At 57.7% G+C, this 27434-nt stretch overlaps 1 protein-coding gene and 1 long non-coding RNA gene across 3 annotated transcripts; one reads left to right on the forward strand and one right to left on the reverse strand.

The window, feature by feature from the left end:
- The first annotated feature begins 997 nt into the window (after positions 1 to 997).
- On the forward strand, positions 998 to 26687 carry MYO1F (myosin IF). Of its 2 annotated transcripts, XM_017667941.3 has the most exons (28): positions 998 to 1129; positions 8321 to 8458; positions 8921 to 9010; positions 9092 to 9186; positions 9462 to 9549; positions 9662 to 9751; positions 11522 to 11653; positions 11791 to 11922; positions 12136 to 12268; positions 12445 to 12641; positions 13281 to 13361; positions 13477 to 13563; positions 14241 to 14327; positions 14727 to 14894; positions 15824 to 15909; positions 16641 to 16722; positions 18012 to 18118; positions 18485 to 18583; positions 18676 to 18820; positions 21810 to 21924; positions 22013 to 22182; positions 22745 to 22890; positions 23184 to 23330; positions 23466 to 23614; positions 24126 to 24209; positions 24772 to 24967; positions 25064 to 25233; positions 25888 to 26336. In XM_017667941.3, exons 1-28 carry the CDS (start codon positions 1127 to 1129, stop codon positions 25962 to 25964), a joined length of 3294 nt encoding a protein of 1097 aa, XP_017523430.2. In that variant the 5' UTR covers positions 998 to 1126; the 3' UTR covers positions 25965 to 26336. The 2 variants fall into 2 exon arrangements, with proteins under 2 accessions (XP_017523430.2, XP_036874116.1); XM_037018221.2 differs by lacking the exon at positions 24772 to 24967 and having other exon boundaries at positions 23184 to 23614; positions 25888 to 26687.
- Positions 21598 to 23289, reverse strand: LOC140845725 (uncharacterized). Its single transcript, XR_012124561.1, has 2 exons — positions 23160 to 23289; positions 21598 to 22240 (listed from the first exon to the last, which is right to left on the reverse strand). It is a non-coding gene; the product is annotated as an uncharacterized lncRNA (long non-coding RNA).
- Positions 26688 to 27434: the final 747 nt, after the last annotated feature.

Here is a 27434-nt window from a genome sequence, read left to right on the forward strand (position 1 = left end):
CCCTCTGCTTCTTGTCCGCCAGGCTACCTCCAGCTCACACTTCAGTCTCAGCATGAACGTCGCCTCCTCCCAGAAGCCTTCCCTGTCGCCCTCCGTAAAGTGGGGGTCCTGCCTGCTCATTCGCTCAGTGCCTGAAGGCCTTGCAGGCCCCAAGCCAGTCCTTTGGGCAAAGGCGCAGAATTCCGCCGTCGGGGGGCAGGGCGGAGACGGGACCCTCCCCAGATGTGGCCACTAGGGGGCGCCGCGTCCTGCCAACCCCTAGGCCGGGGTGCTGTGTGCCCGCCGAGAGCGCAGGGAAGACCCAGTCCCTGGTCCTCGCTGCTAGACCCTGTCAGGTGCCTCGGCCACCTCCCCACTGTGTGCCTCGGGGAGGTGACAGCCTGTTGGAGCTGCTATTACTTCCAATGTCAAGAGACCAGGGCGTAGCCTCTTGGGCTCCCAAAGATCAGGCCACAGGCCCATACTTGGTGGATGCTAGGGGTGCCAGAAGCTGCTGAGAGGGCCCACACCAGTTTTACTGAGAAAATGGGGGACCTCAGAGGTAGCAGGCCTGGGGGTGCTTAAATCCAGAGCTGACATCCAAGGTCTGGAACCTTCCAGCAGCCCCTGGCTCCTGTCACCCTCCACTCCCATCGCCCTCCCCGCCCCCCCCACACACACACATGCTCTGGAGTGGACACACATCTGAAGCAGTTTTGAAAAGACCTGAGCAGCCCAGATGCTTCCTGGGGTCACCCTGAGAAGAGCCATCAGTCCTGCAGCCAGCTGACCTGTGTGCGGTGTGCTGCAGCCCCGTCCCGGAGGAGTTGGAGAAGGGGCCTTTTGGGGTCTGGCAGCTGCCACCATCAATCCTGCAGGCTCGGAGCCCCGAATAGCCAGTTCCCTCAACCCTGCCTCGGCTGCGGGCCTCTCCCCGCCCCACTGGCCCAGCTTCCCTCCCCCGTCGCAGCGGCCCCTCCCGCCAAAGGAAGTGGGAGGGGGGCTGTTTGCAAGAGGAACTAGGGCTGGGAGTCTGGTGAAGGAGCGGGAGCAGGGCCATGCCCGAGCCGCCCCCCAGGGCCTCCTGACCTGCACCCCTGCCACGACTCATTTGGGCGCCCCCAGAGGTCCTGACGTCACCCCCACTATGGTAAGTTCTTCAAGGGCCGGCCCTGGCGTGCAGGGGTGGAGGGCACCAGCCCTGTGGCCACCATCGGAAGATGGGGCAATGGGGAGAAGCCCGGTGGACCCTTTGGGGTCCCGCAGTGCAGCTCAGGTGTCCCCGCACCCCTCACCAGGGACCAAGCTCCCCTATCTGATGGTGGACAGGATGCCAGATTGTGGGGGCCAAGGTTGTAGCGGTAACTTGAGGGTAGGAGGAAGCCCTGAGGGTCGCCATGTGGGGACAGAGACATATGCCTCTCTTGGGGCTTAGGAAACCCACTTGCCAGCCCAGCTTGGTCCCTCGTCTCCCCGTGTGGCCTTGGGCAAGTCACTTCCCCTCTCTGGGCCTCAGTTCTCACATGTCTTATTTGGATGTCGGTCAAGATGTGGAAGGTGTTTCGGAGACCTCTCCGTCGGAACTTCAGAGGTGTCTGTGGGTTTGGCCAGCTGGGAGGGGAGGGGACGCTGTGTCAAACAAGCAGATGGGGGGTGCAGGGACAGTACAGCGGCTGCGTGCCTGTGCGGGTGACCGGTGGTCTGGCTGCAGCAATCACAGAAGCAGGAGATGGTAAGACCCAGTACGTCCACACACCGTCAGCCCCCTTCAGTGCAAGGACAGCAGGGGGGACACTGCGGCCAGGGACGTCCCCACCTGCTGAGGTTGAGGTCTGATGACGTCTGTGTGACAGGGTTAGGTAGACTCCCCTTCGTGGATCTACACTCAGCAGCATCGTAACACACACGAGCTACAAAAGTCATTCCCCGCAGCTCTGTGCTTCTGCAGGCCACTCCAGCTTTCATTTTTTGTCATTCTGTCAATGAGCATGTACAGCTGGGACTGTCACCTAGCCAGTGGTGACAACTGCAGTGTTCTTTACAGCTGCAGCGGACGGCTGACCAAGGCAGAGGCCGGGCGGGGGGTCAGGCACAGGAGTGTGTTAGTCTGAGGGAACCCCTTACAAACCCAGGGATAAACCAGGCCCCCTCTGTGAGATTCACACACCAGGCCATCAGCTGAAGCTCCGGGCTCGGGATGGCAGTGCGTCCGAGGTGCCAGGCCAGAAGGCTGGGGAGCTCAGCTGGGCAGATTTGATCAGAAGGACACAGGAAGTGATATGCAAGTAGAGAGGGGAGCAACTCCTCCGAGAAGCTCTGAGAAGTGCTTTGTGGGGTGCGGTGGGAAAGGGGAGACTCACCCAGGAGGACCGTGGAGGGAAAACAGAGTGGAAGCCGCCCCTGAGGCCAACCCCTCTGTCTAGGGGCCCTGGCATCCTCCTGGAGGGGCGATGAGCGCCAGGAGCAGTGGTGGAGGATTCAACAGCCCCAATGTTTGTAGAGTGCTTTACGGAGCGTGTACCGTACGCTCAGTACACAGCAGCCAGCGCTGTGAGAGACGCTCCTTCGAGGCCAGGGCTGGTGACGGACGGCGGGGGTGACATCCCTGGCTGTGGCATGGTGCTGCCGGTCCCTGTGCGGGCTGCCGGCAGGAGGCAGCCGTGGGTCTGCGGGTGGGCTGTGTGTGAAGCATCGGTGGTTGGTTTCAGCTGGAGGTGGGACCCCGGCATGGGGGCCAGGGGTGGTCGCTGTCAGAGCTGGGGGTTGACGGTGGCATTCATTTGCTGTTGGCTGTCCCTGGGTTTCTGGTGACAGTCTCAGGAAGAGGCTTTTGAAAGAGGTGTGGCTGACCGTGCTCCTCAGTGGGGCGTGCGCGGCCAGTAATGGGAGGGAACTGCGGGCTGGGGTCCCTCGCTGTCTTTTTGTTTGATGTTGGCTGGCGGGGCCGACATTGAGGTTATCAGTAGTTTTTGTTTGACTCTGGTGGCAGGGCGGTGAAGGCAGCGACTGGCTGCCCTTGGGTGGTGATGTGAGGACAGCGGTGACTGTTGGTAACATACAGACATAAGCCAGGAAGACCAGTGATGCAGCTGCTTGGTCCGCGGGCAGTTGCCACGGGGATAGACGGGAAAGACTTAGGAGGGGCCCTCAGAGAAGCCAAGTCGGAGGGCAGAAAATTGAGTCCCCTCCCCAGAGAGGGGGAGACCTCGGGAGACTGGCAGGGCGAGGATGTTGTTTGCACGGTGTAGGGCTGCGGGGGGTGGCCACAGAACCCCACTGAGCTGGGGGAGGTGGAGGAGGCTCCCAGGGCTGCGGGCCGGGGCTGGGGGTTGGCGCCGGCGGCCGCGCAGCAGCTTCACATCTGTCTCCCAGTGGGCAACCGCAGCTCACAGGACCCGACGGGTGAAGGAAGTGGCTGTTTCATTGCTCTGCCCCGTCTGGGGCTCTGCTCGTCGCCACCCAGGAGCAGGAAGGCCACAGCAGTTGGCGAATTGCAAAAGCCCCCTAGTCCAGCCCTTCCTGCTGGCCCTGCACCCACGCCTGTAGGACTGGCCAGTTCCAGGCCAGCTTGAGCTGAGGAAGGCTAGGGTGCCCACTTGACAGGCTTTGCCTCCTTGGATCTGCACTACTGCCCCCTGAAGTCAGGGACTCTCGATGTTCCCATGTCCCAGATGAAGAAACTGAGGCAGGAAAGTTAAGTGAGCTTCTATACAACCCAGAAGCGGCAAAGGATTTCAACTCAGAGAGCCCAGACACCATATACTTAAACAGTCACTACAACCTCCCTCTCCTCTTACAAGGTGAGAAGCCACCTGCGGTAGAAACTAGCATCCCGATGTCCCCCCCATACCCAATGCCTTCTGGCCCCTGGCTCTTGCTGCTACCATCAAACCCTGCCTGCAAAGTTCATGTTGCAAGGCCTGCCTCCTACAGGAAGCCCTCAGTGATCACCCCGCCTCTCCTCAGCACCATCCGACGTGGACCCACAGTCTCCTTGGAGCAACTTGCTTCACCCACTCTGGGTACAGGGAGCTTCCTAAGAGCACAGTCTAGGCCTGGTCCCCCCCTACCTCCTTTCACAGGAGGGGTTCAGGAAGTGTGTTCACTACAGGGCTCAAGGCCCCGGCTCTACAGGAGGATCGCCTCCCTCCTTGGGCACCAGGGAAGCCCCACCCCCATGCCCTCTGCCTTGGGTGCCTCTGTGGAGGCCTGAAGTTAGAAGTCACCTCCTCCTCCCAGCCCAGCCCTGACTGTCTTTCCCAAGAACCCTAGCATATTGAGTCATACTTGGCCTGTGGTCAACTGTGACCACAACCTCTTCATCGCACCCCCACCCCCAAGGAAAGGACTTAGAAACAGCTTCACCTTGACCCATGGACACTTGAGGGCCACAGAGATGGGTACCCATGACACAGGCAGGGAGCAGTTCCATCCCTGCGGCACTTCATTCATTCCTGACCAGTATATACTCAGGGGCTTACACATCCTCTGTCATGGCTTCCACTAAGTGCTCTTGGGGTCTGCCATTTCCTGAGGCTCCCCGGCGCATCTTGTCTCTGCCCCGGATCATTCGCTGCTCTCTGCAAACCCATGGAGGAGTGAAATGGCCTTCTCGGGGTTACACGGTCAACCGTCGAGTCAGGCCTCACAACCCGGCCGGGGCCCATGCCAAAACGCTTGACTGCCCTTCCACCCACCGTGCCCACTTGGGCATAGCCCTCTCCCCGGCGTGGAGCTAGGAGTGCATTTGGAAGACGGGCGGAACACAGAGGGCGCGAACACCAGGGGCTGCCCGAGGCAGGGGGCCTCTCCGCCCGGCGCAGGAGGAGGGCAGGGACAGGAAGAGGAACCGAGCCCTTGGGGCCAGGAGAACAGCCAGGCTCAGCCAGCCTGGGGGCCTCCGACCTCAGAGAAAGGAAGTCTCAGCTCAGCCTGAGGGGCCCAGGAGCGCAGAGACCCGGCTGACCCCAAAGGGGGAACCCGGGACAAGACCAGTCTGGTCTCCACCCCGCCCTCCCCTGGCCTGAAGCACCAAGCCCAGCCGCCTCCAATCCATGCCTTTTCTCTTCCACAAAGTGGCCCTAATCATGGTACTGACCTGGCGTGTGGAAAGGATTCAAGGAGGTAATTCACAGGAAAAGCTGAGACCAGGGTCTGGCACGGTTTACGGGCAAGGGTGTTAATTATTGCCGTTGTTGGGGGTGGTTACCATAGTTACGCCCAAAGCCGCACCCCTCCAGCCCCCCGAGTGCCCAGAGGCCACCAGCTCAGGGAAGGAACAGGGCCCCCTCCCAACCCCACTCCTGCCCCATGGGTCCAGAAATGACCCCAAATTCTGTTGCCTTTTCTTACCAACACAGCCCGGCCTTCCCATCTGGAGAACAGGAAATACGCCCCCAACCCCACCTGTTCTGCAACCTCCTTCCCTCCTCCCGGTCTGGGCCAGACTCTGTGCATGGTGTCCTCAATCCCCCTCTACACCTCCTGACCTCCCGATCCTACTTCTGACCCTAGGGCCACCAACGCTCTCCACAGAGTCCCTCTGGGTCTCCGGTGAGCTCTGACACTTCAGTGGAGTGGGGTCGGGTGGATGGATGGCTCCCTGCTTCTCCCAGCCGGCCCTTGTCACCTCCGGGCCACCCCCAGGCCCGGCTGCCTCCCACCTCCCAGCTGACCCCCTGCGGAGCCTCTGCTGTGGGCACCCTCTCCCACCTCTCCATGATGCTGGTCCCACAACTTTGTCCCCCACCCACTGCCCTTCCCATGAATTCTGGGGCTCCTAGTGCATCACACCCAGCACCCATCTTGGCAGGCCCCTCGAGAGCCTGAAATGAAATTCACAGACATTGACACGCACAGGCTCCCACCATGTAATGTAATCACTGTGACCCCCTGTGATGGGGAGGAGAAAGTCATCACGAATAAATGTGTGTGCAAAGCTGAGGCCCAGGAAGGGCACCAGAGCCGCCAGATGCTCACACCTGGACACGGGTGTGTCCCCGTGAGCCGACAGCACACGCAGACCGAGGCTGAGCAAAGCGTAGACCACAGTTAACACCATCAGCTGAGCAGGGAGCTTCCAAATGCTAAACACATCAGTCAGATTGGAAAGAAACTAAACTGTCCCTTGACACAGGGGAGTCACATTCTGGAAAATGCAGTGGGTGTCAGCCATGCAAAAAACATACAGCTTTTCTGTTGATACATAAAATAGAATTTGATTCTAGATTCCAGGGATGATAAACAACTTTGCCCCTTCAATGGACATCTGCCAGTCAGGGGCGGGGGGCGTTGCAGCAGGATGATTATTTGTGTGCAGATTTGGTACCAGTGACTCCCTTAAAATGCCAACCAGGTCCCCATCCCTGGGACCACCAAATATGCACAATGTCCTGGATGTAGACGGGTCAGTGGGGACCCAGAGGGAGGTGTCAGGGACAGCTTCTCGGAGGGGGTGTCCCCTGAGTCTTAAGGCATAGATGGGCATTAGCCAGGCAGGAAGGGTGTTCTGAGCCACAGGGCCTTAGAAGCCACACAGTTTGAAACTGAAAGAGTTCTTCCTGAAGGCCGACATTCCTGGCACATAGCAGGTGCTTAAGAATTTTTTGTGGAATGAACAAACGGGAGGGTGATAGGAAGCCACAGCTTCAGCACAGAGGAGATCAGATTTGCCACAGGAAACGCTCTGGCTACTCAGGTTGGAAGCAGTTCGAGGGGCTCAGCCCTCTGCCCCCACACTCCCTCCCCTGTTCTCTGTTCCCGCTTCAGCCACCATGCTGCACCTTTCCCAGGGAGCTCACTCGGCCTGGGATCAAACCCCCTCTCTGCTTTCAAGTCCCAGCCCAGACACCCCTGAGTCCCGGTCGTTGTGCACATAGATGCGAGAGCCTGGCCTTTAACGGGTCCAGACTCGAATCCCACACCCTTGCAGATAACTTAGCTGTGTCCTTAGTCAAGTGTAAGCACTTCTTGAGCCTCAATTTCCCTCCTAGCCCACATGTGAGCTGATAATACTGGCAACACCCCTTCCCACCAGCACCAGGCACATCATAGATGCTTGGCAAACGTTGATTCTCCCATTTTACAGATTAAGCCCGAGGTTTGAAGCAGTGTTAGGTCACCCAGCCGGGATTAGAGCCCGGATCTAGTCACGCACCCAAACCTGGACTCATTTAACACCCACGGGCAGCCCCCAGTGAGCCCCCACTGGTTGTCGGCGTGTCTGGAATCTGACCTGACACCTCCCCTGCTCAGGGGCTTCCCGTGGCTTTTTGGGGGCCCCCAGCTTGATACCTGCCAGAATCCCCTCTGCCCAGCAGTGCATCTCTGTTCCCGGAATCGGCCCGGCTGACTCTGGTTATCTTGGAAGACATGAGTTGGGTTCCAGCATCCTTTGTTTGTCTGGGGGGGTTCCTCTAAAGTGTGTTTCCTTCTTTGCGCAAGGGGGCGCTCCAGGCCGCCATTACTCCCGTTTACCAGAACCCCTGTGGCAGGCAGGGGTACCCTGGACAGAGGCAGGGTGGGCCTGAGAAAGCCAGTGTGTTTTAGTGACTACGGCACTGCACGAGTTGAGTCAGGCTCAAAGGAGAGAACATTCTAAGCAGGCTTCCTGGAGGAGGGGGTCTTTTGGGGAAGCCTATGTCTGAATCTAAGTGGCCTAAGGAAAGTCTAAGTCTTTGGGGTCCTAAGGAAAGTGTCATCTGGGAAGGTGCCAGAGCTGGTGAGGAGCAGGGCAAAGGCTCTGAGGATGGAGAAGACTGTGGCACGGTGGCAGGAAGGCCGTGGGAGCAGAGGGTCAGGAACACAGCCAGGCAGGATTGCTGAGGTCACAGCCGCGTGGTGGCTGAGAGGGTCTCAGAGGAACGGGCTGGATGCATAGTGCCCTCAGAGTAGGAGAGCTGAATGACGGAGGCCAACTCAAAGTGGGAGGGGCAGGCAGTGGGTGACATGCCACAGAAAAGTCAGGGACTCAGCCTGGGCCTGGGCAGGGTCAAGGGGAGGTGAGGGGCAGGGAGCCTGACCGGGAAGTGAGGAGGGCGGCGGGTCCCCAGCAAGCCTCCCCAAGCTCCCTCGTCCCCTCTCACAGCCTGCCACCCCTGCACACTCTGCCCTCGGGGCCTGGCATTGCTGCATCCTTCACAATGACGGGGTGCAAAGGGGAGGGGTGGGGGGCAGTGCCTCCTCCTTTAGAGCGGGGACCCTGGACTGGACCTTGCCCACCTCTCCCGGTGTCCCCAGTGGGGAAGGAGACAGGGAGGTGCTGGAAGCAGGGCAGAATCAGAAGCAGGTGACAGGGGAGCCAGGTGGGGGCCCTGAGGCACCAGTCCTGCCATCCCCCCAGGGCAGCAAGGAGCGCTTCCACTGGCAGAGCCACAACGTGAAGCAGAGCGGCGTGGACGACATGGTGCTGCTGCCCCAGATCACCGAAGATGCCATCGTGGGCAACCTACGCAAACGCTTCATGGACGACTACATCTTCGTACCCTGGGCACGGGCAGGGGCAGGCGGGTGGACAGAGGGACAGGCGGATGATACCCACCAATGGTGGGATGGTGTGGATGAATGCAGGGGAGACGGCAGAGGGCCTGCAGCACAGACGGGACGGACAGATACCCAAGCAAGTGGATGGAGGGAGGGATGGGCAGGGAGAGCCGGAGGCAGGACAGGGGACAGAGGCAGGGGCAGCAGGGCTCTGGCTGTGGGTGACTGTGGCCCTCGCAGCTCCCTCTGCCCTGGAGTGGCTCAGCCACCATGCACCCCATCTCCCCAAATCTTGCCCAGCCCCGCCTTTCCCCAAGGGACCTGGAGCACATTTGAGTATCTCCAACTCTTCCCCCTGAGCAGTGGGGCACTGGGGGCCACCGGGGAGCAGGATGAGAGGGCAGGGCCCCCGAGGGACAAGGCTAGCCGGGACACCACACGGCCCTTAACCGCCTCCCAGACCTACATAGGCTCTGTGCTCATCTCCGTGAACCCCTTCAAGCAGATGCCTTACTTCACTGACCGCGAGATCGACCTCTACCAGGGCGCGGTGAGACCAGGGCTGGGTGGGAGGTAGAGCCCTAGGACCCCCAGGCCCCAGCTCGGGGCTGAGACCTCACTCCCCAACCAGGCCCAGTATGAGAATCCACCCCACATCTACGCCCTCACGGACAACATGTACCGGAACATGCTCATCGACTGTGAGAACCAGTGTGTCATCATCAGGTACCAAGTGGGGACCCCAGACCATCCTGCCCAGGCCCCATTCTAACAGCATCACCACCCCTGGGAGGTTTACCCGGCGCACAGCATGTACCTAACAAATGAATGAATGATCCTCAGGTACCAAGGGGGGGCCCCAGACCCTCCTGCCCAGGCCCCATTGCCTGGCGCACAGCATGTACTGAATGAATGAATGAATGAATGAATGATCAGGCACTCAAAAGGGCACGTCCCCTGACCCCTGGCTGCTAATCACTCCTTCCCTCACTTGCCCCCAGTGGCGAGAGTGGGGCCGGGAAGACAGTGGCGGCCAAGTACATCATGGGCTACATCTCCAAAGTGTCTGGTGGCGGAGAGAAGGTCCAGGTGAGGCAAGAACAGAAGGACGGGCTGGGTCACCCCAACTACGTGGTATTTCAGCCCCCACTGCCTGCCTCAGTCTGACCCCTTCCCACCCCCACCTGCCTCTCCCCCCCAGCACGTGAAGGATATCATCCTACAATCCAACCCACTGCTCGAGGCCTTCGGCAATGCCAAGACTGTGCGCAACAACAACTCCAGTCGCTTTGTGAGTCTGCAGCACTGCTTTAGAGCAATTGCTCCTTCTACACTGACCTATACATACACATGCACGCACATGTGTGTTTCCAGAAAGACAGGGAACACCTGTTCCTAGCTGGGAGACTCACTTCCTGCTTTTGGTGCATCTGAAGAAGAGTCCCCCTTCAGCAGAACTGTGGAGGCCATGATATGTGTGTGTAACCTTCTTAGGTATTCCCCTAGCTGCAACCACATTACATCAGTTCCTAGTCACATGTGAGGTCCCGTTTAGTCCCTCATTCATTCTTTCGCTCCACAAATAGTTCTTCATTTCAGTTGTGTCAGATGCTATGCTGGCCCTAATGTAAGACAGACTAGATAAGCAGATCTGAATTTACGGTCTGATTCTGTCACTATTTAGATCTGTGGCTTGAACAACAACAAAAACTGATGTAACTTCCTCAGGCGCCTGTTTTCTCATCCATAAAATGGGGATAATATCAATATCCATCTTGCAGACCTGAAGCAATCATTCAGTACAATGCCTGTGTATGGAAATGGCTTAATAAATTCCATACACTAATAAAATGTTTCCCTAAATATTATTAGAATATTTTAATATTCTATTTTACCACATAATTATATTTTAAATATTCTCCCCAACATTTATGTTTAAAAGTTTCAAGTACACAGAAAAGTTGGAAGAATAGCACAGTGCGCGCCACACACCCATGTCCTAAACTCTGTCACTAACAGTTCACTATTCTCGCTTTATTGCATCTTCATCCACCCCTCTAATTTTTCTGATGCACTAAAAAGTCAGCCACAGATACTATGCTTTTCCCTCCTCAAAACATTTCAGCATATAGATCGTTCGTTATAGTCCAATACAAATTTGCAATTCTTTTATTTCTTTAAAAGTCAAGTTTGCAAAGAGCAAAGTGCATGCATCCAAGCTGGGTCATTGACTGACACTTGTGGAAACCAAACCCCTATGAGGACATTACCATCATTCCAGGAAGTTTCCCTTTGTCCCTTTCTAGTCAGTCTTACTCCCACCTTGCCCCAGAAACAACCATTCCTCTGTTTTTTTATCATAGATTACTCTCAGCTGTTCTAGAACTTTATATAAATAGAATCACACTGTGTTTTTGGACTATTGATACACACAAACATGTGGATTTTTAAAACCTACGAAGACATTTTACTTCATATAATTTTATTGTGCAATCAAATGTCATGTATTACAGGCATTTGTGTAGTAAGAGGATGTCATTTGTGTTGTTATTAGATGGAAGTGGCAGGAAGAGAAGGAAGGAGGCTTCTCTGCCCTTCAGCCTCCAGCCAGAGCAGGATGCACATGTGTCAGAGACTCAAGAGGGGGCTCTTGGGCCTTTGCTTTGGGCTCGGGGACCTGTGGGAGACACCCAGGATCACTGGAACCAGTAGCATCCGCAGGGACAAGGAGGCCTCCGTGTTGTTTTGGAGGCACTGGGGGACTTCTCAATAAGATGGGACACTTCTGTGTGCCAGGCACAGGGCTGGACGCCCGAGTGAGGGCTGGAGTCATCAGAGAGGGAGGAAAAGGCCTTCCTGGCTCAGGACACAGCTTAAGCAAAGGCTGGGGGGAAGAAACTGCTGGAAAGGGCAGGCAGTCAACAAGATGGGGGGAGAAAAGCAAGCTGAGGTTACCTGGGGAAGAAGGGGAAAGAGGTCAGGCTCGCAGGACCCAGCCCCAGTCCTTCCCCAAGCTGCACCCCTGGGAGCCTGGGGGTTGACATGACGCTCTCGGGTTTAGGGCAAGTACTTCGAGATCCAGTTCAGCCGAGGTGGGGAGCCAGACGGGGGCAAGATCTCCAACTTCCTGCTGGAGAAATCCCGCGTGGTCATGCAGAATGAAAATGAGAGGAATTTCCACATCTACTACCAGGTGCAAGGAGAGGGGCTGTGGGGCCGGGGCAGGGGGGCCCAGGGGGAGCTGACGGGAGGGTCGGTGTCCAGGAGCCCGGGAGAGTGAGGACCAGGGGACCACAAGGGCCAGAAGCATGAGCATCGCTCGCCCTGCAGCTGCTGGAAGGGGCCTCCCAGGAGCAGCGGCAGAACCTGGGACTCATGACCCCCGACTACTACTACTACCTCCAATCGGACACCTACAAGGTGGACGGCACTGATGACAGCAGCGATTTCAGTGAGACCCTGGTGAGCAGCAGCCCCGGGAACTCTCTCATGTTACCAATAAGGAAACAGAGGCCCAGAAAGGGGCAAGGACTTGCCCAAGGTCACACAGCAAGTAGGTGAAAGAGGAATGACAGGGACCCAAGTGTTCTGATTCCATGTCCATGCTGTGTGCCCGGAGGGACAGGGTGGAGGTCAGGACCCATGGTGCAGGCTCTGTGCCCGCTGTGCCCACAGAGTGCCATGCAGATCATCGGAATCCCGCCCAACATCCAACAACTGGTCCTGCAGCTCGTGGCGGGAATCTTGCACTTGGGGAACATCAGCTTCTGTGAAGACAGCAACTATGCCCGGGTGGAGAGTGTGGACCGTGAGTGTGGGGCTGGGGAGGGCCAGGTGGAGGCCGGCGTGCATGCATGTGAACTGCTTCCTCCAGGTGCAGACCCGGGAGGTAACACTGGCATCGCTGGGAAAAGCAGGGACTGATGGAGGGTCTATGGGGGGCCCCCGAACTTAACCAGCTACCCCCTCTCCCTGGCCTTGCAGTCCTGGCCTTTCCCGCCTACCTTCTGGGCATTGACAGCGGGCGGCTGCAGGAGAAGCTGACCAGCCGCAAGATGGATAGCCGCTGGGGCGGGCGCACCGAGTCCATAGACGTGACCCTCAACGTGGAGCAGGCGGCCTACACCCGCGACGCCCTGGCCAAGGGGCTCTATGCCCGGCTCTTTGACTTTCTTGTGGAGGCGAGTGGGGCCTGGGCCGGGGTGGGGGTTGGGGGCGGCAAAGGCCCTGGGCTTGGACTAGCCAAGCAGGGATGCAAGCAAGACCATCATAATTCCCAGCCGGGGGGGACCTCAAGCAGGGCAGGAAGTGGTCAGACAGAAGACTCAGTCCCTCTGGCTGTGGCGTGGAGCCTAGGAATGGGAGCTGCTGGAACCATCCGGGCCTGGGCTAGGATGGGGCTGTGGGGATGGAGAGGGAGGCTGTCAGAGGACAAAGTGACAGCCCGGACGGGGACAGGATGTGTCAAGGCCTGGAAGGATGCCAAGAATAGCCAACAGGGTGTGGCACCTGTGTGTGCCAGGTACTGTTCCAGGTGTTTTATATGCATTAACTTATTTCATTCCTTTCCAAGGCTCTGTAAGGTAGTTGTCATCATGAACCCATTTTAAAGATGAGAAAAGAGAGGTGTGGTGTGGTGAAGGGGTCAAACCAGATCCCGAAGCAGGAGCTCAGACCTTCTAATGCATTGGCTTCTTATGTGGGTGACGAGGGAGTGGGGGTGGCGGTGCACAGAGCTGAGGCAGGCAGGAGATAACCTGGCAGGAGGGGACACCGCCTGGGAATGGGTAAGAGCATGGCTGTCCCCACCCGCATCACAGGCCATCAACCGTGCCATGCAGAAGCCCCAGGAGGACTACAGTATTGGTGTGCTTGACATCTACGGCTTTGAGATCTTCCAGGTTTGGCTTCTCCCCAGCCCATGCCCTGCCCTCCCTGTGCCCCGTGGGGTGACCCAGTTGCCCCAGGAGCCTCCAGCATCAGCCCACTGAGGGCAGCACCCTCCTCTCTCTTCAGAAAAATGGCTTTGAGCAGTTCTGCATCAACTTTGTCAATGAGAAGCTACAGCAGATCTTTATCGAACTCACCCTGAAGGCTGAGCAGGTAGGCAGGGTTAGCCAAGTGGCCAGGGGACAAGGGATACTGGGGTCCGGGGCAGGACCACAAAGGTCACTGAGCAACCAGAGGGCTTCTCAGCCCCCCAGCCTCACCGCTCTCTGCTGACCTGTCCAGGCTGCACTGTGAGATTTCCTTCAGAAGAGGTTTTCCACCCCTAAAGATTTGACAAGGGCTGAGACATAGCCATTTTGTTCATTCCACCGATGATTATTTATTGAGCACCTGCTGTGTGCCAGGCACTATTTCTGGTGCTGGGGAGGCCACCCGGCCTTGAACAAGATGGACAAAAACCCCTTCTGTTTTCTTTCTCCCCTGTCCCTCAGAAGCAGAGCCTGAGGCAAGGATTCAGGACAAATACTAGGAGAAGGGTGAAGAAGTGAGAGAGGGATTTTAAAAAAAGAGCCTGAACAGGGTGTGTTGCTGAGCATGTTTTGCTGTAGGCAACTGGGGCTCCATTCTGGGGGTGGCCCCAGGGGGAACTTCCCAGTGCTAACCTCAGAGGTGGCTGTGGCTTAGGGGTGGCATTTCCTGGCTGCCCTGCACTGTTTCATTACTGAAAACAGTCCTAAGTGATGAGATGGGCAGATAAAAGGGACACCCACCACACCTCCTTCATCCACCCTTGTGGGGTGTGCATTCTTGGCCACCTTTGATGCCCCCAGGAGGAGTATGTGCAGGAGGGCATTCGCTGGACCCCCATCCAGTACTTCAACAACAAAATCGTCTGTGACCTCATCGAAAACAAGCTGGTGAGGGCCGGGCCAGCGCTCAGGGGCAGTCTCGGCTGGGCCTGGGAGACCTGGCAGGGGTGGGAGGGGGCCTTTTTCTAGTCGTGCTCCTGCTTGGGGCAGATGGAGCATGGCTGAAATATCCCATCAGCCACCTCGTCCGTTCAGTCTTCCCCACTGCTTGACTTTCACTTATTCACTCAAGAAACATTCCCCCAGGCAGGGACAGCAGGGCCATGCTGACAGCCGTTTCTGTCCTGGGAAGGGAAAGAGGCATGGATCCCTCAGGGCAGGGGGCCTCACCCCAGCCTGAACCCCACAGCATCCCACACATACCCGGCCCCCATCACCATCTTTGGCTCTTGCATTTGGAAGCCCCCATCCCTCCCCTTTGAGCCGCTGCGCCTCACCCGCCCACAGAGCCCCCCAGGCATCATGAGCGTCCTGGACGATGTGTGCGCCACCATGCACGCCACGGGCGGAGGCGCAGACCAGACGCTGCTGCAGAAGCTGCAGGCGGCCGTGGGCGCCCACGAGCACTTCAACAGCTGGAGTGCCGGCTTTGTCATCCACCACTACGCTGGCAAGGTGCGCACCCCCTCACAGGCCGCGGGGGCTCTGGGTCGCAGCCTCCCGACCTCCTAAGGAAAGGAGCCCGCCCCCCACCCTGGGACCCCCAGCCAGGGCTGCTGAACCCCACCAATCCCCGTCTCCAGGCCTCCTCCTACTGGCCAGACCCATGGACCACCCCCTCCCACTGACCCCCAGGAACTGGCCCAGGCTCCCCACCCTGTCAGCCAGGGCTGCAGAAACCCACTGACCCCTGATCAAGGCCACAGCTCCCCCCGACAGGACAGGAACTACTTCCCACTGGCCCCGCGTTGGGCAGCAAACCCCCAGACCAATCCAAGCTATATGCCCCACCAACTCCTTGGCCCGGAACACAGCTCCCACACCTTCTGACCCTGATGTAGAGACCCCCAGGCCATGCTGCACACCAACACCCTCCAAAATGAGCTGCAGGCCCCTGCCCAAGGCTAGAGAGGTCCATTGGCCAGGGCCCCTTCCCCAGTTGACAGGGCCACAGACTCTCCCCTTGACCTTAACACGGGCCGCAGACACCCCCAGAGACCTCCTGGCCATTCAGCGGACCGCGGGCCCCTAAGGTGACTGGAGCTCCCGGGAGCCCTCAGCCAGGAAACAGACCCGACCAGGACGACACAGAACCCCCACCTCGGATGGCAGATCCACCCACAAGCTGGCTGCAGCCCCTCACAGCCCCCCGGGCCCCCATCAGCCACAATACAGACACTCAGTCTCGCCTGTGACTCCAAATTAAATAGCAAACCTCCAGAGGGCGCGGGTCCGGACCACAGCCTCCCATTCCCTGTTCTGGACCATAGCTACTCCTCTCTCCTCTTACCCCGGAACAGGACCCCAGGGCCCCTGGGCACCCGGCTGTCTGCACCCCCACCCAGGCCTCAGCCCCTCACTCCCCCAATATCACCTCCCTCCAGGTCTCCTACGACGTCAATGGCTTCTGCGAGAGGAACCGCGACGTCCTCTTCACTGACCTCATAGAGCTGATGCAGACCAGTGAGCAGTGAGTGGCCCCGGGCTTGGGTGCCTCCGGGAAGGCCCCCCCAACGGGGTGGGGGAGGCCCCGTGTTCCCCCAGAGCCCCCACCACACCTGGATTTTGCAGCTGTGGCTGTGTGGCCCAGACGGTGTCCCTAGTGACTGGTTCTGATTGAACGTTAGCCTCGGGTCCACAGTGAGAATACAGGAAACCCCTAAGAGGGCCGTTCTCACCACCCCTCTGGCGCTGCCCTCTGCAAACCCGCCATTGCACAGGGTGGGGACAGTTTCTTTTTGACACTGTGAAAACGCACTCCTCTCTGAATGTTTCCGTGTTAAGGTGCACACATCCGTCTCCCTGGCCACAGGTGCACACCAGTTCCATCTTTTGTCTCTTGAACCTCAAAACTGTGTTGAGCTAAAGAAAATAAGGCAGAAAGAATACAGCACTGGGTGAAAGTCACCACCAGTTCGTCCTGAGAGGGCGGGGGGCGACACAATTCCTGGGCCAGCAGCAGGTGTCCTCCGGGCTGGCGCCTAATGCACACTCCCCAGGTCCTCGCAGCCCAGAGGGACCCGGATCTGTGTTTTACCAAAATCTCCCTCCCCACCCCTCCCCAGGGCCCATGTACACCTTAGAGTTTGAGATTCCTGAATCTAGAGCCATGCTAGGTCCCAGGCACCTAGGCACCCCGCCTCTGGGACGGGTCCCCCGAGGTCCGGCTGCACCTCTGACCCAGGCATTCCCCCTGCCCAGGGCCTTTCTCCGGATGCTCTTTCCCGAGAAGCTGGATGTAGACAAGAAGGGCCGGCCCAGCACCGCTGGTTCCAAGATCAAGGTGGGCTTGGGGCGGGTGAGCAGGGGCTGGGCACGGGGCGGGGGATCTGGCCCCTCCCGGGGCCCCTACCCCTCGCTCTGCATCCTGTGACCATGGGGGCTTCTTCCAGCTCTTCAGTAGTAGGGGGCTTGGACCAGCTTCTTTGATGTCCCCCTAACTCCCTAAATGCAGGAGGGAACCACCATCATAACAATTTATTATTTTTTGGTCTTTAGGTCATTTGCCCTTTCTTAAAAATCATGGTAAAATACACATAACATAAAATGCACCACCTTAGCCCTTGTTAAGTGTACAGTTCATTGGCATTACCCATATTCGCAGTATTCTGCAGCCGTCCCCACCTTCCATCTCCAGAACTTTCCATCTTCTCAAACTGAAGCTCTGTCCCTGTGAAACACTAACCCCCATGCCCTCCCCCAGCCCCTGGCCCACCGTCCCCTCTCTGTCTCTGTGGATGGGGTTCCTCTAGGGACCTCCTAGGAGTGGGATCAGACAGGATCTGTCCTTTGTGTCTGGCTTGTGTCACTGAACACCGTGTCCTCAAGGTCCACCCACACTGTGGCAGGTGTCAAGGTGTCCCTCCTTTTTAAGGCTAATATTCCAGTGTGTGTGTGGACCACTTTCTCTTATCCCTTCCTCCCTGGATGGACATTTGGGTTGTTTTTACCTTTTGGCTGTTGCAAATAATGCTGCTGTGAACATGGGTGTCTTGTCCTGATAATATTTTAATAACCGTGTCAACGCCGGCAGCAAACACAGGTTTCTTTACCACTGAGACTAGTCCTACCTGGAGGGTGGGGACAGACAGCAAGGCTCACAGGGGCAGGGTCACTGGTCCAGGTCACACAGCAGAGCCACCACCCACGATGGGGTCTCTCCTGCCGCCCCCTCCAAGCCCCCTGCAGAACCACTGCCTTTCTAGTCTCCCCTGAGGATCTGAGATGCACAATCCAAGGCTGGCCTCTCAGGCACACACGTGGGTTCCCTACTTAAAAAACCCCGGACCCCCAAAGGCCAGGCATAAGTGATCTGGGCAATGAGTTCTCCCCAGGGCTCCGTTACTCCGTCAACAAACATTTGCTGAGCACCTCCTCTGTGCCAGGCTAAGTGGTGAGGGCTGCAGACACCAGCTTCTAATCTCGGGTTCCAGGGTGGGGCAGGCGCAGGTGTGCAGGACCAGGCACGCCCACCCCCACCCCCAGCGTCCCTCTTGGGTCTGTATCAGGGCGGGACGGGCTGGCCCAGGAGTCCCATCTGTGCGCCCTGCCCTGCTTTCTCCTCCACCTCAGAAACAGGCCAACGACCTGGTGGCCACGCTGAAGCGATGCACGCCCCACTACATCCGCTGCATCAAACCCAACGAGACCAAGAGGCCCCGGGACTGGGAGGAGAGCAGGTGCCCGTGCCCTTCCTGGCTGGCCCCAACCCCATGGCCCATGCCCAGCTGACCCTCCCTCCAGAGCCCACCCAGGCTGACCCCTAGGACCAGCACAGAACTCCTCAGGGCACTGGAGTTACACCGAGAGCTGACCAAGACACCCGGGCTCCCTGGGAGGACCCCAGACTGGCTGCCGCATGACCTAGGGGGCAGCACCGTTCCCCCTAGGAGCGACCTGAAACTGACCACAGCACCCAGACCTGCCCCCCAACCTCCAGAACTGGCCCCCTTCCCAGACCTCACCCCCCAGGCCCAGGCCTCCCTTCCTGGCCCCCTGGGCAGTGCCCACAAGCCCCGGGGGACTCACGCTGCCTTCCCCCCTAGGGTCAAGCACCAGGTGGAGTACCTGGGCCTGAAGGAGAACATTCGAGTGCGCCGGGCGGGTTTCGCCTACCGCCGCCAGTTCGCCAAGTTCCTGCAGAGGTGAGACGCCCCATTGGCCCCACCCTGACCGCTACCCCGCAGAAGCACCCCAGCCCAGCCAGCCACTCCAAACCCTGCCACGCTGCCTCCAGATATGCCATCCTGACCCCCGAGACGTGGCCACAGTGGCGTGGGGATGAGCGTCAGGGGGTCCAGCACCTGCTCCGGGCAGTCAACATGGAGCCAGACCAGTACCAGATGGGGAGCACAAAAGTCTTCGTCAAGAACCCCGAGTCGGTAAGTGTGGGTGTGGCAGAGAAAGACGCCTGCATCCCCGTGCATGCGGGTCCTGCTCCTCAGACCCCGAGTGACCTTGGGCGCGTGTCCTCCCCACCTCCGGAGGCTGTTTCTCCATCAGGGAGTAGTGGCCACCCTGCAGGACGGGGAGAGGGTGAGGTGGAAGCGGGAGTCCAGGGCACAGGGCCTGGCACGTAGCAGGTGCCAGAAACACCTGACTTAGCCGGACAACCCCGGGTGGCCAGGAAGCAAGTGGAGAATCGAATGCTGCCTGTGGGAACAGACCGCTTCCGAGGGATCAGGACCCCCAGCTCACCCCCAGAACAACTTCCGTCCCATGTTCTTTTCTTTCTGTCCTTCTTCCTCTTTCCTCTTTTCTGCCCTCATCCCTTCATTCACAAATGCACTGAATCCCGGGCCTGAAACTCATGTCAAAGAGGCGATTTCCTTTTTCCAAGACCTGCCCCTGATACATCAAGGCCAAGCCTCATTCCACATCCTTCTACATACAAATCGTCCCTCCTGACAGGCTAACGTCAGCTCTTGGCCTTTAAATCAAAAGGCTGAAAACATCCCCTTCTTTATATTGCCTCTGTTTTGGGGGCAAACAAAACAAAAACAAGTGACAGGGACAAATACGTTCTGGGGACCAAAAGCACAGCGTGATGACCACAGTTGACAACTCTATTATGTACTCGAAAGCTGCTAAGCCAGTAGATCTTAAATGTTTCCACCCCAAAAAAGAAATGGTAATTACATGAGGAGATGGAGGTGTTCGCTGAAGCTCTGGTTGTTATTAGCATTTTGCAATACATCCGGGTATCAAATCAACTGGTGGGCACCTTAAACCTACACAATGTTATGTCAATTAGAGCTCAATAAAGCTGGCAGGTGCAGTGGGAGGTGGGGGGCGGGGGTGGGGGGCGCGGTGGAGGGGTTATGTTTAAAAAGCAACAATGACAAGAACAAAAAGCCAAGGCAAGGAATCCCCAGAGCGCCTGCCCGGCCGCCTGCTTCTATTCGGTGAATGGGAAGCAAACAGGAGGGAGGCTGCCGGTTCAAGGAACTACGCTAGGGCCCCAGACTTCAGGCAATTCTTGGCTTCCCAGCCCAGGACCAGCTGAGGGACTGGGGAAAGGTGCTGGGGACAGGGCCTCATCACCTGCAGAATCGGGGCCTCTGCTCTAATAGCAGCTCAGGGACTGGGGACAACAAGGAGACTGTTGAGGTGATTCCCTTGACGTCACTGTAACTTACAAGCAACTTGCCTCACCAACCAGACACACAACACAGTGGGGTGGAGACTCTGTGGAGATTGCACAGCTATCAAAATAGTCTGTTTTGGGAAATCTAGATTCGTCCCCCCACCCCCAACTTTGTCTGCATCTGCCTCTACAGCTTTTCCCTATTGGTGCACTTTGCTCCAAGAAAGTAAAACAGTTGGGAATTGCATTTGAAGTAGGTATTTTTCCTGATAGAAATTCATCACAAACCAAAATTGTCCCTAGCTAAAACCGCACCCAGAACCATTTGGTTTGCAACAGTTAGTAAAGAAAAAAAAGAGGATGGGAAGGAAAGAGAAGATGGGAGGAAAAAAGAGAAAGGGAATCCTTCTGGCTGGTTACTGGCAGATTGCAAAATGTGATTTTGAAACAGACACAAATTGACACTGGAAAAAAAAAACAGGCAAAAGAAAGCTAGCACGAGCTGAGACGTTTGCTGTGGTTGGAAACTCACCAAGGCCAAGAGTTTGGTGGGAACATTTTCTAAGAAAAAAACTGAAAATTTGTACAGAAGAAAAACTGGTTCTGATGAGAATTTTAGTAAAATGGAAACAGAACATGGAACAGCCTAACTGTGCTGCACCAAAAATTTAGCAATTAAATCCTGCAGCCTGTGAAACTACTAATGTTGGAGTTTTTTTCTTCCTGGAGAGAAGACCTTCCACCTATTATGAATAGTTCCAAAGTCCTCCAAGACACGTTTTAAAATGCATTTGAATCAAGTATCTACAAAATCCTTCTAGTCCTCACAGGGAACACTGTGGCTTCTAGGAGACATCAGCCACCTCGGGCAGCCAGGATTTTAGCAGGGAGGCAATTATTTGTGCATTTGAGAAGCCTCTCTGGGTGAAGTGCTAATTATTTTTCTAAATAAAGCCCAATTTTATTTGCAGTATTTCCCCGTCTTCACTGATTGATAATGAGGTCCCTTTTATCACTAAATTTGTTTGAATGATGAAGTTTCCCAGCCATGCAAACACATGTCTCCAGTTTTCCAACTGGTTGTTCTTTTCTTTGACCAGAACCCCATTGTTTTTATTACTGCAGATTTACAACTTTTCGTATCCGGTGGGTTTTTCTCCTGGACACCTTCACTTACTATTCCAAATGAAGAGACGTCCATGGCATTTCCCCTCTAACTTGCTCTAGCAGATTTATTTGCTAAGTCCCCTCTAGCTGAGACTCCTAAAAGAAGTTTGCTCTCTGCAAACGCTTCCTCTCTAGGGCTGCCATGGACTGCTGTGCAGGTCGACCACTACACAACTACACAGTGGCCAGTCACATCACAGTCCTCCACAACAGGTTTCCATAGATACCGTATTTTGTTGGTTTTCTAAGCTGCACATCAATTCACGTTTCTAACATCTCTGTGCCTCACATGCAGGACACATCATAGCTCAATTAGTAGTGTGAGAAATCGTGATGTTCGACCATTTCTGGCAAGATCACACAGCTGGTAGGAGGCAGAGCTGAGATTTGAACACAAGGCAAATCCACAGTTATAATTTAATGTAGGGGCTTGTGCCCCATACTGGAAGGGAACTCTGGGTCCTATTAGAAGGGAGGAAAAATGTTTTTGCTACGGTGTATGTGCATGTGTGCAGATGCCTGTAGACAGGAGGATGTCTGTGGAGTCTGGGCGGGGGAAAACTGGAGACTGCGGCCCCCAGAGAGACCCAGGACCCACCACCCTTCCTCTCGCCCAGCTCTTCCTCCTGGAGGAAATGCGAGAGCGCAAGTTCGATGGCTTTGCCCGCACCATCCAGAAGGCCTGGCGGCGCCACGTGGCAGTCCGGAAGTACGAGGAGATGCGGGAGGAAGGTGAGAGGCTGCAAGCGGGAGGCTCGGAATGGAGATGGGCCTGGTGGAGCCAGGCCACTACCTCTGCCCCCACCCCGTGTCCCCACAGCGTCCAACATCCTGCTGAACAAGAAGGAGCGGAGACGGAACAGCATCAACAGGAACTTCGTCGGCGACTACCTGGGGCTGGAGGAGCGGCCGGAGCTGCGTCAGTTCCTGGGCAAGAGGGAGCGCGTGGACTTTGCCGACTCGGTCACCAAGTACGACCGCCGCTTCAAGGTGAGCACCTCGCAGGTGGGCACGTCCGGGACCATACACCCTCACCTGGCCCACACACCTGTCCACAGGTATATATTCACCGAGCTTGGACACACCTGTCCCATCATAGGTACAACCTCACCTGACCTAGACACACCTGTCCATCAGCTGGCCAGACACATCTGCCTACAATCATACGCTTAACTCACCCAGAAGCCCTGACCACAGGGCTACCCTGTTATCCTGGACACACCTGTGTTAGGTACACCGTCACCCGGTCTAGGTAGACCTGCCAATTAGACAGGTTCACCTGGCCCAGATACACCTGTACACAGGTACAGTCTCAACTGGCCTGGGCACCCATGACCAAACCTGTTCACTGTCCCAGACACCCCTTTCTAGCCAATAAACCTTTTGTTTTATATAATATGCCCACTCCTGTACCTTCATGTGGGAGAACTCCCCCACGCGTCCTGGACCTGAGCTGCCAGCAGGACCCCTCTCTGCCTCGGGCCGATCCCCTGGGGCCAGGCTGCCCACGCCCAGGGCGCCGGCCACCAGTTCCGGTCCCGCATCCCCACAGCCCATCAAGAGGGACTTGATCCTGACGCCCAAGCGTGTGTATATGATCGGGCGGGAGAAGGTGAAGAAGGGGCCCGAGAAGGGCCAGGTTCGGGAGGTCCTGAAGAAGCAGTTGGAGATCCAAACCTTGCGGGGAGTTTCCCTCAGGTGGGGCCAGGCCCCTCCCTGCCCCTGGTCCTGTTCGGCTGCCCTCGCGCTTGTGCCCCATCGAACACGCTGACCATCCCACCTGGGCCCTCTCTTGGCCCTGCCTGTCACCTGCCCTGCCCAACACTCGGGATCCTTGCTTGCCAGGGGTCCCCGCTATCTCCCTAGCCTTCTCCGGTCCGCCTCCCCCGGTCCCCGCGCCTCTCCCCCCTACCCAGCCTCCCCGCCTCCCCTGTCGCACCCACGTGTCAGTCCTCGGCCTCCCTCACCTGTCCCCCCTCCCGCCCCCACAGCACGCGGCAGGACGACTTCTTCATTCTCCAAGAGGACGTGGCCGACAGCTTCCTGGAGAGCGTCTTCAAGACCGAGTTCGTCAGCCTCCTGTGCAAGCGCTTCGAGGAGGCAACGCGGAGGCCCCTGCCCCTCACCTTCGGCGACACGTACGGCCGCCCAGCCGTCTCCCGCGGGGCCCAGCACGGGCGCCTCCCCACCCCTGCCGGGCCGGCAAGATGCGGCGGGGAGGGCACCCCCGCTGGGGGTATGGGCGCCCGCACAGCTTCCTCCCCTCCCCACAGACTACAGTTCCGGGTGAAGAAGGAGGGCTGGGGCGGAGGTGGTACCCGCAGCGTCACTTTCTCCCGTGGCTCCGGCGAGGTGGCGGTGCTCAAGGCTACAGGACGGACCCTCACCGTCAGCGTGGGCGACGGGATGCCCAAAAGTTCCAGTGAGTCTGCGCAGAACGAGGGGCGGGGCCAAGACGTCCGGGAAGGGGCGGGCCCCGTGGAATCCCTTGAGAGGGGGACCAATCAAGGCTCGGGGAACGGAGCCAGTAAGGAGGGCCAAGAGTAGATGAGAGAGGTCCCTAGGGGGTGGGCCTGGAGAGTCGAAGACAAGGCCAAGAAGAGGGCAAGGCCACAAGGCGACCAATGAATGGGCCTGAACGTGGAGGGGGCGTGGTCAGGCAGGCCAACCGTGTGCCGGCCAAGGAACGAGCGCGAGCCGTGGAATGGGCAGGCCCAGAGCCGGGCCAATGAGAGGTGGGCCCTGGAGGGGCGGGGCCAATTACTGGGCAGAACCAGAGTTCCGGCAACTAGGGGGCGGTGCTGATGGGAGAGCCAGTGAGTCTGGCGCGGGGGCCGGGGCCATGGGCGGAGCCGAGTTGATTTGAGGGGCGGGGCCAATGACATGGTCGGGTGGGGCCGCCACTCAAATCCCTACCTCCTTGCCCGTTTCAGAGCCTACACGGAAGGGAAAGCCCCACGGAAAACCTCGAAGGTCACCCCAGGCCCCCACCCGAGCACTCCCCGGGGTGCCCAGAGGTGAGGAGATACGTCTTCCCTTGCCTCCTATGGGCTCCATAACCTAAGCCAGGCCTCCTGTCTGCCGAATCTAACAAGCAGTGTTGACCACACTTTCCCCTTCGCTGCCCAGAACTCTCTGTAGCTCCCCATGTCCTGCAGAATACAGGCTAATCTTAGTTTAGTATTCAGAGCCATCCAGAATCCCACCCCAGCTAACCACTACCCTCTTCTCTCCCTGCATCTTACACTCCTCTCATGCAAGCTACATCTTATTTTGCCAGCTTACCAAATTTGTTCTTACCTCAGGACCTTTTCTTGGGCTGTTTGCTCCTCTGGTCTCCTAAATTCGAGCTCCTATTCATCCTCCAAGACCTACCCACAAAAGCCCTCCTATAGAAGAGACTAGGGGAAAATCTTACCCCTGTAGAGCCTCCCTCTAGGCCCTTCTAGCGGCCGGTTTGCTCCCTCTGGGCCAGAGCGTGTGCCTGCTTCCTACCTCAGACCGCGAACTTGAGCCAAGGCTTCCCTCCAATCCTCTTAACATCACCGAGAAATGACCCCATCTTTGTTCCTGCCCCAGGCCTGGACCGCAATGGGGTGCCCCCCTCTGCCAGAAGGGGGCCCCTGCCCATGGAGATCACATCTGGAGGGGGCTCACAGCGGCCCCCCCAAGGCCCTCCATCCTCTGCCCTGAGGGCCAGCAGACGTCCGCGGGCACGGCCCCCCTCAGAGCACAACACAGAATTCCTCAATGTGCCAGACCAGGGCGCGGCAGGGTAGGCAGGGAAAGAGGACAGCCCCAGGAGGTGCACGGGGTGGGGGGCCGCGTGGGGAAGCGTCCAGGGCTGTGACAACTGCCCCCATACCCACAGCATGCAGAGGAAGCGCAGCGTGGGGCAGCGACCTGTGCCCGGGGTGGGCCGACCCAAACCCCAGCCTCGAACGCATGGCCCACGGTGCCGAGCACTGTACCAGTATGTGGGCCAAGATGTGGACGAGCTGAGCTTCAATGTGAACGAGGTCATTGAGATCCTATTGGAAGGTGTGTGTCCAGGGCAGAGGTGGGAGGAGTCAGTCCCAGCCGTGGCCCAGCGACCCAGCCCCCAGCCCCCAACACTTGCAGAGGAGAGCCCAGGCAACCAGCCCCAGACCCCGCCAGAGAGACCCTCTTCCTTGCCAGTGGCTACACAGGCTGGAAGCCTTGGGTCTGGAGGTCACCTCCTAAGCCACCCCAGGGGCCTGGCCTCCCAGCCTCATGCAGAGTACCCCATTTTGCTCCTCAGTCAAGCACGGGGCTAATAACAGAACCTACCCCCAGGGACCCTTTGTGAGTAGGAAATGGGTCATGTGGGCATGGCCCAGACCACCTCCCTTAGTACCCTGGGCTGCCCCCAGAGGGGTCTGGGATCAACAGCACCCTCTGCAGGTGGATGGGGGTGCCCCAAAGGGGTCATTCCTGGGGACGGTGGAGAGGTAGGTGCCTTTAGGACATGTTGAGAGAAGAGCACGAGAAAAGGGTCTAGAAAAGTCACAAAGTATTAGTCTGTGGCAAGAAAAAGCCAAGTGCCCGTCTGTCCATCCTCCCTTCCATTTGCTGACATCTCTCCTCAGCCTCTGCCATCTGCCAGGCTGGTGGCGATGAGTCAGATACAGAGCCAGTACAAGGTGCTGCCTCACACTCCCGTCTCTCCTGCAGATTCCTCAGGCTGGTGGAAAGGCCGGCTGCATGGCCAAGAGGGCCTCTTCCCGGGAAACTACGTGGAGAAGATCTGAGAGGGGGACACAGGATTCTGCCCGCCTGCCTGACTCTCTGCCGGGCAGCCTGGCCCTGCCGGTGGAGGGGTCTCTCTTTCCTTGGTTGCATTGGCCCAGAGGTCCAGTCCCGGGGCCTCCAGCCCTGCCCAGCCCAGGCCCTGGGTCTGGGGGTCACCACTGCAGCCACCCCGGGGCTCTGGCGTCCCTCATGTCATACCCATTTCCTCCTGTATCAGACAGGGCTAACAGCAGAACCTACCTCCCAGATGCCTTGTGAATACGAAATGAATCGTGTCCTGTCGACAGAGTGCGGGCACAGTAGAGGGTGGGGGTGGGGGGGCTTGACAAGCATAACTTCCCTCCTTCTCACATCGCTGAGGCAATAAATGTTTGCCGGGTGAAGGCATGGATGAATTTACTGAGAGCAAACAAGGACTAGCTTCTCAAAACCCTGCGATGTAGGAGCGGCAAATGCCCCATTTCACAGGTGGAAAACTAGAGGCTCGGGGGAGTTTTGTTACTTGCCCAAGATTCCACAGAACCATGTATGCCCCCACCCCACATCACCCAAAGACTGCGTTTGTCTCACTTGACAGCTCACCCACTCCTAGCCATTTGCATCCCAGCTTTCCTGCAGAAAATAGGCCAGTAGGTCCTGTCAGCTTTGAATCTGCAGCCCCCAAACCCATCAGGGACCTAACTAACAAGGAGTCAAGGCCCACATGGCCTCCCACAATCCACCCTGGGCCACCCCCAGCCCCTGCTCACCACAGCATGTCTGACCTTCTTAGCATTTACTCACCTGGGCTCAGAACCGGTTCTCATACTTCAGGGGCCCTGGCTTTCTGACTTTATTGTCCCTACTGAAGCGCGTCAGCCTGACTACTGGTCTCCCCAGCTGTCTCCAAACCGGTGCTATAGTCTGAGCCTTTCAGAATGCCCTGCAGGTGCACCTGGAACTGGATGGGAGGCCTGCCATGGTCTAAGACGTTCCAAATAAATATCCCTCCATGCTCAGTCCCTCAAAGATCAGCCAGACTGCTGGGGTCAGCACTTGGGGCCAGAGAAGGAAAAGGGCCTGGGGCAGGGGATAAGATACAGAGAGAGGGAGAGCATTGTGGGAGGAGCCGAGAACAATGAAATGTGCCTGTGTCAGCGGGTCTCAATGCAGATAGAGTGATCTGTGCTGCGACTGGAGCCCTCTAGGCAAGAGGACTCCTACCCAACTGGAGGATGGGAGCTGAGGAGTCAAAAGAAACACTGGCCAGCAAAGCCTGCTGCAAGACCCATACCGTCTCTTCTGCACCTAACTTGGGAAGCTGAGTGTGGCCGGAAAGAAAATCCCAAGGTTGCAACTGGGTCTCAACTGGCCCTTTTATTAGCCAGTCATTATACAAAAGCATTTACCCAGTCCTTTGACTGTCGCTGGTTCCCTCCTGTCTCCGATTTTTGCCACTTCACTGCCCAGCCACCACTGGGCGCGTCTCT

This window comes from Manis javanica, chromosome 13, assembly GCF_040802235.1.
Source record: "Manis javanica isolate MJ-LG chromosome 13, MJ_LKY, whole genome shotgun sequence".
Lineage (NCBI taxonomy): Eukaryota > Metazoa > Chordata > Mammalia > Pholidota > Manidae > Manis > Manis javanica.